The following is a 14639-nucleotide window of genomic DNA, read 5'->3' on the forward strand; positions in this document are numbered from 1 at the left end:
TGACTGTGCCCAGCTCTTGGGCTGAATCCTGCTGCTTCTGGATGGCATGCCAAAGAAAAACACAACTAAATCCACCGGCCTCTGTCCCTAAACCGAGATCACATTTACATCATCACTTGGCATTTTAGCTGCTTGCTTACAAAAAGGGAACGACCAGCTGTACGGGGACAACGCCCAGCTCATTTTCAGCTGTTTTCAGCTTTGTGAGACGAAAATGGGCTTTTCGCTGTTCATTGCTTTTCTATTTGAACGTGGCCGAACTGCTAAAGGTTAACATACCTCAGAGATGACAGGCTTGCAGTAGCCAGCTCCGAACACAAGGTTCTCTACAGACATGGCAGATGGGTCGCTCGTGCTCTCTGGCGAGCCCTTCCCCAGCCAGGAGCCCTTCCCAGTACGTGCAAAGCTGCAGAGAAAGCAGGGAGGACAAATGGAGGGACAACCATTAGTGCGTATGTGCGTGAGGAGACGACAGGACAAGCCGAGGGACGGGAGCTGCTACTGTTCCAATCAATCAAGTGCTGCGGTAATCTATGTAATGCATGGCTAAACGCTTAGCCTATGATATTGACAGCTGAATTCATCAGATAAGTGTTTGGGAAAACTATGCATTCAAGCAGCTACCAGACACACTTGTAATTGTGACTGCGGAAAACAAAGAAGCCGTCCCTGTAGTACATTCTCTTGAGCACCGCTGCTCCTTGTATTCTGGATGAGATTGCAATTATAGTTTACGCTCAAAAACTCTAATTCTCTCCAGTGTAAACAGCCCTTTAATTCAGTAATCTAAAAAAAAAAAAAAAAAAAAGCCTCATTCCTTATGCACTAAATCCAGTCCCCGAACAACACTTTTCCAATCATAGCTTAGCAAACAGCTAGGCACAGCAGGCCTATCAAGCTTTGGGCTTGTCAAAATGCCAAATTAGTGTTTATAGCTCTATAGTAAGGGCCAACCCAACCCAGTCCTTACAGAACACAGCAGTTGTGTAAGGAATTGATTAAATGGCTAAATATACAACCTTAACTGAGCATTTAAAAAAATTACATTAAATTCTATGAGTCCACAGTGTTGTATTTCCTCTAGCGTTAGAAAGCTGTTCATCGATGCTCTCTAAGTTTTTAGCATTAGTTGCCTATTCTCTCTGGACATTTGGAGGAAATTTACAGTTAAGCAACTGAGCTAGCTTGAGCTGCCACATTCAGCTGTAACTGAGCGCTACTTCCAAGACCACAGAGCACAATATTTACCGGCTAGGTTACATCCATTAGTAAAATTACCGGTCACATTGTTTTAAGAACGTGTTCAAAACTATACGTGGTCATGGATGCTATCAGAAATATTAGCTCACATTAGCGGTTCGTCTTCTTTTACTTCTCTCTTTACTGGATTTGCGGAAATTTACATTTGACTAATTAGGTTTGAGTCGTTACAGGTAACTTTAAGCAGACCATAGAACCTGTGTAGTATGTAGTTCCTTACTGTGGAAAAGCTTGTCATGGATGTTATCTGAGTTGTCAGGTAACGCATGAGGTGCTTGTTCTCTATCTACTGGATTTCGGGCAAAGCAACCCAGCTGGCGTTCGCTTCCAAGCTTCTTCAACAAAAAAATACAGTAACTGAGCATTACTTCCAAGACCGTGGAGCACATTATTGACTAACAAAAGTTAGACCCATTAGTAGGGGTACTGTACATTAAAACAAAAATTGAGTTCAAGACTGTACGTCCACTGCGTAGGCTAGTATTCCCCTACTGTTAGAGCTAGCCATAGATGCTATGCTAATGTTAGCAACCTGCTTGTCCAACCCCAGCCAACTCTACATAGGGTTACATTTGTGATACATATGAGTTAGTCCTGAAGCCGTATAAGGTAACATTTATATGTTACCTTATACGGCTTGGAAATACAAACACATATCTAAGGTAGGGGGGCAAACCTGGTTATATTATAAAGAAATAACAGCCAGATATGGCACTTTCCGTTTCATGCTTATAGAACTAAGCTTTCTACATGGATCATCAACTGGTGAGGTTGCTGACATATTGCTACCTTGTAGCTTTAGCCCTAGTCTTTATAGCATGGATCAGGTTTAGAACACAATTCAGCTGGAAACAAAGAAAATAGGCCAGTGACCACGTTTTTATCCCGCTCATGGACTATTATTGTAGCAAAAAACAGATTGGGTCCTTCAGATTATATTCATAGTTGTGTAAATTCAATGTCTCTCAAAGGTAAAAAAAGACAAAAATAAAAAACGAAAAACCCCTCTACCTGATTAGCGGCTGATGTAAGGCAACCAGTGAAGCATGTATGGAGACAGAAATGACGGACAGGTGGAAGTAGTCGAACATGACAGGGACGTGGTGGTGGAGGCCTCTCCGCGGGTGGAAGTGGAGGCTGAGGGTCCGACTGCTGATCAGCGGGACCGTCACTATCTCTGCCAGCCTGAGGGATGGAAGAGGGGCGACAGATGTCACACTAAAACACAAGTGCCAAATTTACTTGCTGCGGTCTGAGGAGCTCTAGTTTGTGGTATTTTCCCCATCTTTAACGCTAGCTCCAACTGAACAGTAGACTTCTGACAATGGAAAGAGTAATCTCAAGCAACAAACATTAAATAAACAAGCAACACAGCCAACACAAATTGAACAGAATTAGAAAATAATACAGACACAGAAAAAATATCAGTTAAACTGGGACTGTATTTGAGTCCTACAGTGGTGACTACAAAGGGTACAGGTTCCGTAAGTGCAAATGAAGTGATTTGATGGCACATAATAAAAATTAATGTTGGAATGTATTTATTACATCTAACCCTGGAGAGTCTCTACCTTGGTTTAAATCGGCAGCTCTCTTTATGGAGGAGGATGGAGAAGAAATGCCAACTGCTGCTCATAAGTAATCTAACATCATTATTAAGTACATTGTTCCCACAGCTATAAAAGAAAGAGTTGGAAATGGAGACCTAGAGATATTCTACAGTCATGCAGACTAAAAAGACGACCGGAGCCCATGCTATGAGAAGGAACTCCATAATTCAGCCCTGTTAAGCACTGACAAGCACTATAATCACACAGGTATGACAAAAAACATGAAATAACAGTTTCAACACAAAAACACAACACTAACTCCTCTCGACTAATGTGCAGCTGCTGGACGATAACAAGAGTAGTGCCCCGACAAAAATGGCAGCTTTTAGCATGCATGCTAATGCAAAGTACCCATTTCTTCTTCTATTAGACCCGAGCAAACAGACAAATCACAGCATTCATGTATTGCTCGCACAAACGTTGTGATCAGGTGCTTAAAGAGGTGGCTATGAGCCAAAGGACATAATAGCCCTTATTCATGCCTAGTTTGCATTCTCACTCTTGCATAAAAGCTGCACAAGGGGAAAGTCAAGCATTCTCTCGCTCTCTCAAACACACACACACACACACACACACACACACTCACACACACACACACACAAAGCTGTTAAAAAACCTACTGCTGCTCATTGTCGGTGAAATGAAGATCCAGCTTCAACTGAAAGTCCACCTCACTCAAGGCCTCCTCCACCTGCAAAACATGGGTAGAATTGTTAATGAACATCATTCTCTCCCCTCACTTTTTACATAGACTGTAAAGCAGCTTTTTCAGTTTTGTTGTCATTCCGACAACAGCACATCCAACTTGTTGAACGGAAATCTCCGATAGGTGTTCAATTGCATTGAGAGCTGGTGACTTTGAGGGCCAGAGCATATGATTCACATCAATTTTTACTAATCAAACCATCCAGTGTAGTAGCATCTGCGTTATGTTTCCCATGTTTGTCCTTCAGTGTGACATGCATCTCAACATGAATACTTTATCAATGCCAAAGAACAGCAACAGTGACCTTTGAGGTATATGAGAGAAAATTACAGAATCAACTCATTCTCACATCTAGCATGTCAAATGGTCTCCGGCCCAATCAAGCCTGTAAGATGGCAGGCTTTGAGGCCAACCCTGGTAGTGGCCAAACTGTGTAATAATTCAAATGATCATTGTGTAATCAATCATTAATCTCCTCTGTCACCAGGGTGGAGAAGAGGTCTTATGGTTCAGGCTCCACTTGGCGATACCTCAGCCTCCTCAGTCGTCTCCTGGATCCACACACTGGTGGTGGAGGATTCTGCCATCTTTTTTTTCCCATGTTAAAAGGTATTTTCCTCAATATAGCAAATTTTCTCACTTGAATCGAGGGTCTAAGGACAGAGGATGTTGTTCACTCAACAGATTGTAAAGCCCATTGAGGCAATGCGATTGTGATTTTGGGCTATATGAATAAAAATGATTTGATGTGAATTGATTTTGATATGAATAACAATTTCATGTGATGGGAAAAAAAAGACTTCTTCTGATAAGCTTAAGAAGGTGAATACATTTTTTGGAGTGCCATGCCTGCTAAATGACTCGTCGGCTCTATGGACCCCACAATGTGGAGAATCCAGGTAATTTTATCCCCTGAAAGTTTAGCTTTTTTGGTTTAATGTGTCACTGAGCAGCTTTCATAGAAATGAACCGGGCTCTGGCTTCGAAGTTGTATCAGAATGTTAAATGTTGTGGCCCAATGCTTCAAACTATGAAACTATAGGTACCCCTCTATCATCACTTCTGGAGGTGTCCCTCTAGTGTAGTAGTATAAAGATCAAGAAAGTCTATGTTGCCAGGAGGAGTCTGCTTTAAGTTCTGTTCATACCCAAAGGTCAAAGATAACTTATATAAGGCCTGTCGGCTCTAGATCCAGCCCCATCAAATCAATCAACTTTATCTTATATGTATTTTTTGTTTATCCATTTATTCTTTGTTTTGTTTTTTCCACTTTGTTAAGAGTCCTTGGGTACCCTGAAAGACACTATTTACATTAAATGTATTATTATTATATTATTATTATATTCAACTGATATTAAGTTGTGTAACATAAGTTATTTAACTGTACTTACTTATACATACTTATTTTTACCCAAACCGTGATGTTTTCTCTAACCTAACCATACAGTTTAGCTGCCTAAATCTAACCTCAAAAGTTTAACGGTAAAAGACCCCTAAAAATAAGAAATCTGTCTTTATACTCACCGTCACGCCGATAGAAAGTCCGGGTGAAGTTTTGTCGTCCCCAAAACATTTCTACAGTTTCAAAGCAAAACAGCTTTGCAGTATTTCTCTTGCATAATTAAAGTAGATGGGGACCATGTTATTTACAACATTCTTTGAAGCTGAAATCGTAAGCTACATTAAGGAAGTAAATAACATCTTTTTTTAAAATCAATTTGGGATCTCTGGGCTTCTTAAGACTTCAGTTACTCCAAACAAGCTGTAGGGAGCCATTTTAATTTTGTTGCTTTCAGTTATCTCTTTATGTCCCATCTACCTCAGTAGTTTAGGAGAATTCTGCAATGTTGTTTAATTGTGGTGTTTCAGAAATGTTTTGTGGAAACTTCACCTTACTTTCCATCGGCATAGGGGTGAGTATATAATGACTGAATTGTCATTTCTGAGTGAACCTCTCCTTTAACAGCCCAGAGCTCATAGGCTTATATGTGAAATGTTTCTCAAATGAGAAGATGAAAGCGAAAGTGTAACCGGATTTTGCCTATTCATTATTATTACTGATGGGGGTAAGGAATGAGAACATGTTGACGGTATACAGTGGGGTCTAATAATACTGTTATTTGCCATGGAACCTGACGTAACCCTTGTTCTCTGCAATGTTGATTTAGTCACTTCAGAGTTCTTGTTAAGGAAGTGTTTATTTTCTCTGTGAGGCAGGCAAACTGTATGCCTGCATGTCTTTTAATATGTAGGCTGAACGGAATTGAATTACCTGGCGTTCAAAGTGCCACCGACCGTCGAGGCTTATAAAGAGCTCCTATTCAAATGTAGAAAAACCAAAGGCAAGGTGGAAAAAATAAAAGGTGAGCGCAAACTACAAAGGCGGTGCAGCGAGTGGAGGCTTTGAAGGGGTTGCTAATTATAATAAAGAGTAGACGGAGCTCATCCCCTCTTTCTCCTTACCCAAAACACACACACACACACACACACACACACATACTGCACGGTTAGTCTACAAATCTATGCAGTTCTGTCTGGGTATTGAAGTTGTGATTGATTACGCATACATATGGGTGTACACGGGGGAAGACGAGGGGCTATTTTTGCCCGTGCTATCTGTGGCTGTGAGCAGCAGATAACCTCCTGAAGGTTAATGAGTGGCGAGCCTGCGGGAGGGCTTACAGCTAAAATCCGACATGCCTTAAGGCTCCTCTGTCTCCACACCTCCATACGAGTGTCTAAATTTAATGAAAACTTCTAAATTTAGGACTTGTGCAGAGTCATGTGAGATTTAATATTCACATTTTGGACTGAAGCATGGATCCTTCCACAGTGTTCTAGGCATCGGTACCGCAGACATACGTCAGAGAGCAGCTCACAGGTTAAAATCATGTGTGTGAGCCACACTATCTCATGGACAATTAGCTTCAAGCGGGGACATCTTCAGCCCCCCTTTCCCCCAACCCCGGGGCCTGTCTCATCACTTTCACCACTGATCAATTTTGAGCTCCAGTGGCTCCCAACAAAAAAAAACAGGCAGAAAACAACACCGGCAATTTACATTTGTCTCTGAATTAAAGCACATTAACTCCAAGAGGCAGGCTGTAGAACTCAATAATCCTCAGACGTTTTTTTATAATGGTTCACATAGAGTTATTTTTCAAAATGGGGATTAACTTCACCACCCTGTTTGCTTTTTGGTCGTCAGGCACTGTTAGTTGTAAAATCCTGAAAAGGATTTACAACTACAGTGTCAATTGCTAAGGTTTCTTTCCTTTGGGAGGCACTTTAAAGGATAACTTCACCTAAAAATAAAAATGCAGTTATCTACTCACCCCCATGCTGATGGAAGGTCGAGCAAAGTTTCATAGTCCACAAAACATTTTTCGAGCTTCAAAGCAGAACAGTGTTGCACAGTCTCCTAAACAACAGAAGTAGCTGGGGGAAAACACTTCTGAAAAAACAAAAGGAATGACCCCATACAGTTCATCCCACATGAACCAGGTCTCCATAGGTTCTGGTAGATTCCATTTGATTTAAAAAGACATAATATACACTCTCGATGTGTGTTCGAGCTTATGCATCCTCTCCAGAAGGGTGCATGCTAACGCTTTTAGCTTAGCAGCTACAGCAAAGATTCCAGGCTTTAGAAAGGGCAAACATAACGTCATTTCAAATCAATTTTGGATCTCTGGGCTTCTGGAGACTTGGATTCCACCTGGCGAGCTGTATGGAGCTATTTTTTTCAGTTGTTTTTCATGTTAAAACAAGTCTCCATCTACTTCAATTAAAAAAGACCCTGAAGTTTTTTGCAGACTAAGAAACTTGATGACTACATTTTGGGTGAACTTATCCCTATCCCTTTCGTGAAGAGCTCACCAACTCATCAATTTTCCCATGAATATATTTGCTACAGTTTCTGCACTCTGCCGGGGGAGGGGCTGTGCCGTGTTTGTGAGGCACAACAATCGATAGTTCTCAGTCTGCAGGTCAGACTCTGAACCCTCTGCAGAAGCTTGAAAGATAAATCTGAGAGGGTACAAGATGATTAACAGGGCGGAAGAAAAAGGGACACAAACAAATTCCAGCACCACACTTATCAAATATCACAGCACTTACAGCCCAATACACAATAACTGCAGTAAGATGCTTAAAACAGGAGAAAATAGATGAGAATTAAAAAATGATATATATGTCTGTAAATGTGACCCCAAGTGCAATTACAAAGCCCTCGTAGACAGCTGTATTGTTCAAAATAGAGGCTAATTAGAAAAAGTCTGTTCAAGAATCCATAATCACATGATACACATTAGCATCAGAAGTGTTTTTTTGTTTAATTGGATTTCTGGTTTGTATCACCGTGTCTGCTTTGTCCTTCTGTCTTTACTTATTTTCTGTAGTCAAACACTATCGCATCATTTCTTGAAGAGCCCCTCAAGTGCAATAGCATAAAGAGCGGGTCCAAGTCAGGGGGTTGTTGAGAATGAGACACATACACAGGACTTTTTCCCGGGAGACCAGGATTTGCATCCCATGAGTGTTGAGGAGTCTAGAGTGATTTGTCTTTAAGTTATGTTATGTTAAGTAAATTGCATAATGTAAGCTATTATTATTCATCATTATTTTAACCGACAGCATCTCAACGTTAATAACTGTCCACAAGTCGTGTCATCATGTGTGAAATGTTTGTCAGCAAGCTTTATTTTGAAATTCTAACCAGATATTGTTGATATGTATAACTGCTAACGTCACCACAGCCTCATAGTTTGACAGTTAAGGCCATGGCCGACCACACTGCCGTCTATGATGAGTGTCGAGTGTGAATATGTTGGTTAAAGAAGAGATAAATAACAGTAGCTATTCTCAATACTTTGCGAGTCAGCACATTCAAATTGCTCCTTCAGGCCACTCATTTCCTGTAAGCTAGCGCCAGGAAACAAAGTTACCAGCTCCAACAAATTGAATCTGCTGAATGTATGGGCAATAGATTCAGCAACGGTACAGGTCTATTCGACAATAACCATCAGCTCACTGACATTTCAAGCCTTTGTTAGCAGATGACACAGCTGTATTACTATTCCATTATCCAGCATGATGGTACGACTTCATTACATAGTTACGTTTCTGCTTTAATTTACTGGATTAAAGCTCCATTATGAAAGAGATGTATTATTTGTGTCTGATGGCAGGCGAGGAGACCACAAACTTGTGTAGGAGGGAACGGTGGGTGATTAAATGCATTAATTAATGGTCATTTAATGCATGTAACCATTATATGATTGCTTTCACTGCAATTTTCTGTCAAGAGTTTTATAGCCAAGCCACTGGTAAAAATAATTATCTGTCTATGTGCTTTGACAGGATGTTTGTGTGTACAGAAAATGTCACCAGCATGACTCACCCTTTCGCCGTCCAATAGCAGGTGGACTTTGAAGATCATGCAGTCATTCACCGTAATCTCCTCATTTCTGTAGAGGATCTGAAATATCCGGCTGAACGCGGTGCCGTCGTACACTCCTGCAGAGCTGAAGCTGCATTCTCCTGATGAGGGACACAACAACAACAACATGCACAATAACCATCAGCTTGTTGCAGCAGAATCACTGATTCATCAGTGATTTAACAGTCTGCTTGGTCACAACATGCAGAGATTTTATGATGCAGAACTGAACTAACCATAAATGTTTAACTGTCTCAAGAATACACTGTTTTTTCATAGCCAGTGATAAAATTAGGCTTCTGATCTGGCAAATGCGTTGCCTGATATTGGTAGTGTGTGCTCAGATTCGTGAAAATGTACATGGATATGAAAATGCATAATGAGTGACCTGACATTTGCAAATGTTTACAGAGACTGGTGAGGAATCTAAGTGTGTACACCTGCAAACATGTGCTCAGACCTGTGAACATGTGTCCAGATTTGAGAAACTGTATTTCTATCACATTTTTTAAAAAACAATCTAATAATAGTATGACAACACAATTATCTATACGTATTTTATTAATGCAATAATCATTTTGCATGTCTCTTCTAACTCATGTTTAAAGTTCCTGCAGAAAAAATACTACAGCCAACTGCTGATTAGCTTAGCTTTGGAAAATCACTGTTTGCAGAGGGAAACTGGGTCTATGTCCAAAAATTGCAAAATCTGCCTACCAGCACTTGTAAGTCACTAATTAAAATGTGCAGTATAAACCAGTATAAACTGCTCCACAACGAAGACATACTGTAGTTTGCAGACAGGAGTTGATAGTACACGTCTTTTGTACTGGCCATAACATTCTCCTTCAAGAGACCTTTCTGATTGAGCTAAATTGTGTCCAGTGGTGAGTGAGAGGATCAGTATAGAGGAAACAAAGAGAACCTGTGGGAGCTGTTGATGAGTGCTAAACCAGCCAACCACTGAGGTATGGTTGTCCAGCAGCTCGCCAGGTAGACTGCTGCAGATCACAACCATATCTGCAAGTATCGCCCCTAACAACTTTACCTGGTGCGACCACACCTTACCTCGAGTGTCGCTCCATAAAATGTTGAAATATTATTGTACTATAGAGTAACTTTTTGCAGATGTACAACATTACATCTAATGAGGTTTTAATGCCCTGTAGTATCACATTATTTTTTTTTCCTACATTCAGACCCATTATAAATTTAAGTTAAATCAATGAGATTGAATAGAGCAAAATGTTCATAATACTGCAGACTGATCACAACGCCTACACTTACAGATCTGACTCTCTCATTCTCTGTATCAAGCGCTCTGTGATGTTGTGCTACAGAAACAGGACAAAATGTATTTTTTTGGTGCGCCGAGCCAGGAGTACATCTAAATGTAAACACATCTTCACGTACAGGAAGGAAGTGACTAATTAGATTTGATTCACAAGAAACGAGCGCACACATTTATGCATCATGCTCTGTCTACCCATGATGATAAATGGGACCAAAAGTTCCAGCGCGTTTGTCTGTGACATGATGGCTGTTGACTCTCTGCTGCTGGCATGCTCTCCCTGGCAGGGCAGCAGTCGCCAAGTCAGAGCCGCCGTCCAGCTGCGAGCCGTGAGAGGTCTTTGAAGGCCCCTGCTGAGGTTGTGCTCTTTTCTGCCTCATTCTTACTCTCCCTCTCTCCGCAGGCCTCCTCCTGATAACGCTGTCACTACTTGCAGCATCAAGCAGCCCCAGCCAGGATGACAGATGTGTTTGAGCGTGACTGTTGTCAGAGACTTGGTGGATGTGTGCCGGAGACGGCGTAACCCCTCCGGGGGTGTACTGTATGTGAAGAAGTTGTATCTCTGTGTCAGCACTGTCACCTCGCAGTCAGACGAATGCGACTTTGATGTTTTTTGTTTTAAATGTGTCTCCTTGTGATTTGCTTAGGTCTACTCCCACCGTCTAAAGACATACAAGCTGGGTGGATTAGAGGCTCTAAACTGGGCGCGGGAATTAGCATAAATGGTTGTCTGTGTGTTTGACCCACGAAGGACTCGATCTCCCCTAGGCGCTTCCATGCCGTCTCTCCTGTACTCTGGGGTTCTTTTCCTGTGGCTGAAATCACTAAATCAATGAGTTGCTGCAGGTGTCCTTCACCTTCTGCTTTCACATACATACTGTACTGTCATTGAATGGCAGTTTGTTTAACAGGATTGATTAAGTGTTACAATTTGAACCAAGGGAGTAGAGGTGATAAGACCTTGATAAGAGAGCTGCTTTGTTAAGATCTCTGCTTCGACAGTGATAGCGATGCAGTCTGTATACGTGGGGATGGCAGAAAATGGATAGCAGCAACTGTACAACGTGATACAATTCAGAGTTCTACTTCTGTAAATCAAATACTGTTAGATTTCAGTTGAGACGGATTGGAATTAGAATTTCCACTTCAAACTGCAGTATGGTTTTTTAGGTTCTATGGCCACAAGATATAGCTACAGACTACATAATGAATGGTATGCAAGCGCAAGTACAGAAGATCAGGTCAGTCAAACAGCAATCTTTATCCCAAGTTTGCTAACATTAGTCAACATACTGTAAGTAATCATACCTGACCAAGTACAGCTGTAGTTACAAAGAGTTTGTTTATTTTGCTTATGGATCGGTCTTATTTGTAACATAGGAAAAATATGTAAATATGTTTGAGTGGCTTAATGTCTATGGAAACCCATTCATGCCAGGAAAAGACAAAAAACAACCTAAATGTAAAATAATAATTATAATACCCAACCAGTTAAATAGCTATGCTGCCACATAAAGGGTGATACTGGAAGCAGTCTTCAAATACATTGGCATTTTCTTAACTTGAGTTACAAAAACTTTTGTTTCTGGCAACACCAATACAGAGTTTCAAAATGTAAATCAAAAACATGGAGTGCCAGGTGACCAAACTAGTTAAAAATAAGGAAATGCGTGAGAGGACAATCCTGAGGAAGTTACTCGGGACAAGAGTGAGTTATTTTTAGTTACCTATGTCATGTACATGACATGACTGAGGTTCTGTACAAGATGTGGTTATTTTAAGCTAAACCACAATGTCTTCCTAAACCTTACCAAGTAGTGTGCCTAAACTTAGCCGGATTGCAAGCTAAAACGAATGTCTGGTATATCTGATGGTACACTACAGCGGTCATGATGTTTTGGGGAGCAGATCAACAATCAATCAACCTATTCTGTTGTTGAGGATGTTTTGAATGGAACAGATACCTGCTGTGTATAGATGGCTGTAAAGAGTTTAAGCAGAGTAAAGGAAAGGCCTTCAGACTACTAACTATCTGGTAACAATCACTCATCAACTTGTATATATACATGGCTTTAGTGTTAGCATTTATATCATATTTGGAAGAAATATGTTTTTGTTTGTTTGATCACGTATCCCTGTCAGAAAATACAGAAATACATGAAAACAAGCATTGGTGTGATTTTAAGGAAATATATATAGATTTGTAGTTACCAAATGCGTGTTCTCAGCTGTCAAGTTGTTTAATGCAAGCAAGATTGGAACTGTGCAGGGCACACTCATTCTTCAGACTGCAGTGCACCAACAGACTGGCATTGCCACACTCTCTACCAAGCCTCTCTTTCCACTGGAGCCCAGGAGGAGCCTGCGCCAATATGAACTTGAGCCCATTATTTTATATTGCTGATTAAGTACCTTGCTTATGTGTACATTCAATAATGTAGAGCAAGTAAGACCAGTTGCCCTTGACTTTGCACTTCTAGACATGAATTAAATCTTTTAATGACAACAATATAAAAAACTTTTTTAAACAGAAATTCAGACTTATGAGATGAGTTAAAAAATGGCTTATTCCAATTCCAATAATTCAACATTTAGATTTGCTTATTTAAAAGTGATGACTTCTAAAGTCAGCATTATGCATGAGAAGACAAATTTGATCAGATATTAATACCAAACAATTTGTATTCAGACTTCAAAGTAAAGTATGCCAACACTATCAAGATATTTTGCAACGTCTCATATTATTTCCACGCTCTTCGTTGGATGTAAATGTGTTTTGGATACAACTTAGTGCTCTTATTCATGTCTCAGTGAATTATTTCTCACTCATGTCATAGCAGAAATACATCAAGCCGACCCTGTTCGTCATTTTTGGCGGACTGCAGTTCTCACAGGTGTTGGGGAGTTATCACATCCTGCACATTAAAAACCCCGCTGAAATGCCCTCAAGCTTTTGCTGCGGTGAGTCTATGCAGGAAATAATCTGCTTACAGCCTCTAGTGCTCTACATCTACTGTGTGTGAGTGTATGTGTCTGTGAGAGTGTGTGAGTGTGTGCTCATCTTAGTCACTCCCTGTCACTAAAACACACAAAAACTCAACACAGAATTGCTCTTAATGACACTAATATGAGCGAGTTGGAGCAGTAGGAGACACCTTAAACAGCAATCCAATTCTCCCTGTTGAAATCCTGACACGAGAATCACCACGTTTTTGTGCGTGAATCACAGTCATTAAATACTTGAGCTGAGTGCGTGGCACGATCCTTCACACAGAATTCATTTGTCTGAAGGGCACAGACAATTGAAATGTCAAGCATACCCTTAAACGGGGAACACAGTAAGGGATTATTTCCTGTGTCTTTGTATGATGAATGCATTTGGTCCCTGTGAGTGGTGCAGTTATGCTCAGGATTCAGCCTGCGAGGTGCACAGGCTTAATACATGACCTTGTGGACGGAGCTGCAAGGGTAGGGGAGCACTGCAGCCTTCCAATTACAATATGGATATGATCTTCACTGTAATGTACACTGCAGCAGTGTGCGTTGCTTGACAACTATGCTACTGCCTGGTAAAATAAGGGTTACTTTTCTTTTTATGTATGTCTTAAAACAAACGATAAACTTCATCTTAATTATTGGCTGGAAGATGTTTTTATCCACCAAGTACAAAGCCATACTAGCGGTTTCCCCCTGCTTCAAGGATGTATGCTTCACAATGCTAAGCACGTCCTCAAACCTAAACCTGCATTTAGTGATTTTCTGGCAGCTTAGGGGCAGCAGAGACAAATGACACCATTGGAATGTTATCACCTTTAAGGGTAATATGGTGAACTTTTTAATAAACTATTCATATGGTGCAAAATTATCATTCACTGGGAGTAATGTTCCTGTCCAAAAGATGAATACAAGACCAATAATTTTCTCTTCTATTAGCCCTGTTATGTAAGCCACCTACTCATGAGGAGAACATATATGGCTCTTTAGCAGCTGAATGCTTCACTATGTTCACTCGTTAATTGCTGTCTGTCTACTCTGTGCAGTTTCTTTTTAATCTACTCCTTAATTCTGAAAGAAACTGCTATTTCTGCTTATTGGTTATTCTGTTAAGTCTTATAAATATTGGCAGTCCTGGATGGCAGTCTTTTGGGCTTGTTTTCTTCTAAATTGCTTATTTGGGCTTGCTCCCTGTTGGTCTTTCTCTCAGGAGCCACTTTTTACCACTGGGTGTCTCTGGGCTGACGTGAGCAGACAGGCTGAGTGTCTCAAGTTCGGGCTGCCTCTCCACAAGCAGAACCTGCCTTGCTGAGGCCAAATAACATTTCCTGCATCCAG

General features: G+C 40.8%; 1 protein-coding gene across 2 annotated transcripts in view; it reads right to left on the bottom strand.

The window, feature by feature from the left end:
• fam135b (family with sequence similarity 135 member B) overlaps positions 1–14639 on the bottom strand; it is a 51158-nt gene that overhangs the window by 19163 nt on the left and 17356 nt on the right. Inside the window, exons 4-7 of one of the 2 annotated variants that reach the window (XM_030412396.1) lie at positions 8978–9117; positions 3491–3561; positions 2272–2445; positions 280–406 (exon numbers count right to left, since the gene is read on the bottom strand). In XM_030412396.1, coding sequence (XP_030268256.1) covers positions 280–406; positions 2272–2445; positions 3491–3561; positions 8978–9117 — 512 coding nt within the window. The remainder of the gene's footprint in view (positions 1–279; positions 407–2271; positions 2446–3490; positions 3562–8977; positions 9118–14639) is intronic. The other variant, XM_030412398.1, reaches the window with a different exon arrangement.

Source organism: Sparus aurata, chromosome 3, assembly GCF_900880675.1.
Source record: "Sparus aurata chromosome 3, fSpaAur1.1, whole genome shotgun sequence".
Classification (NCBI taxonomy): Eukaryota; Metazoa; Chordata; class Actinopteri; order Spariformes; family Sparidae; genus Sparus; species Sparus aurata.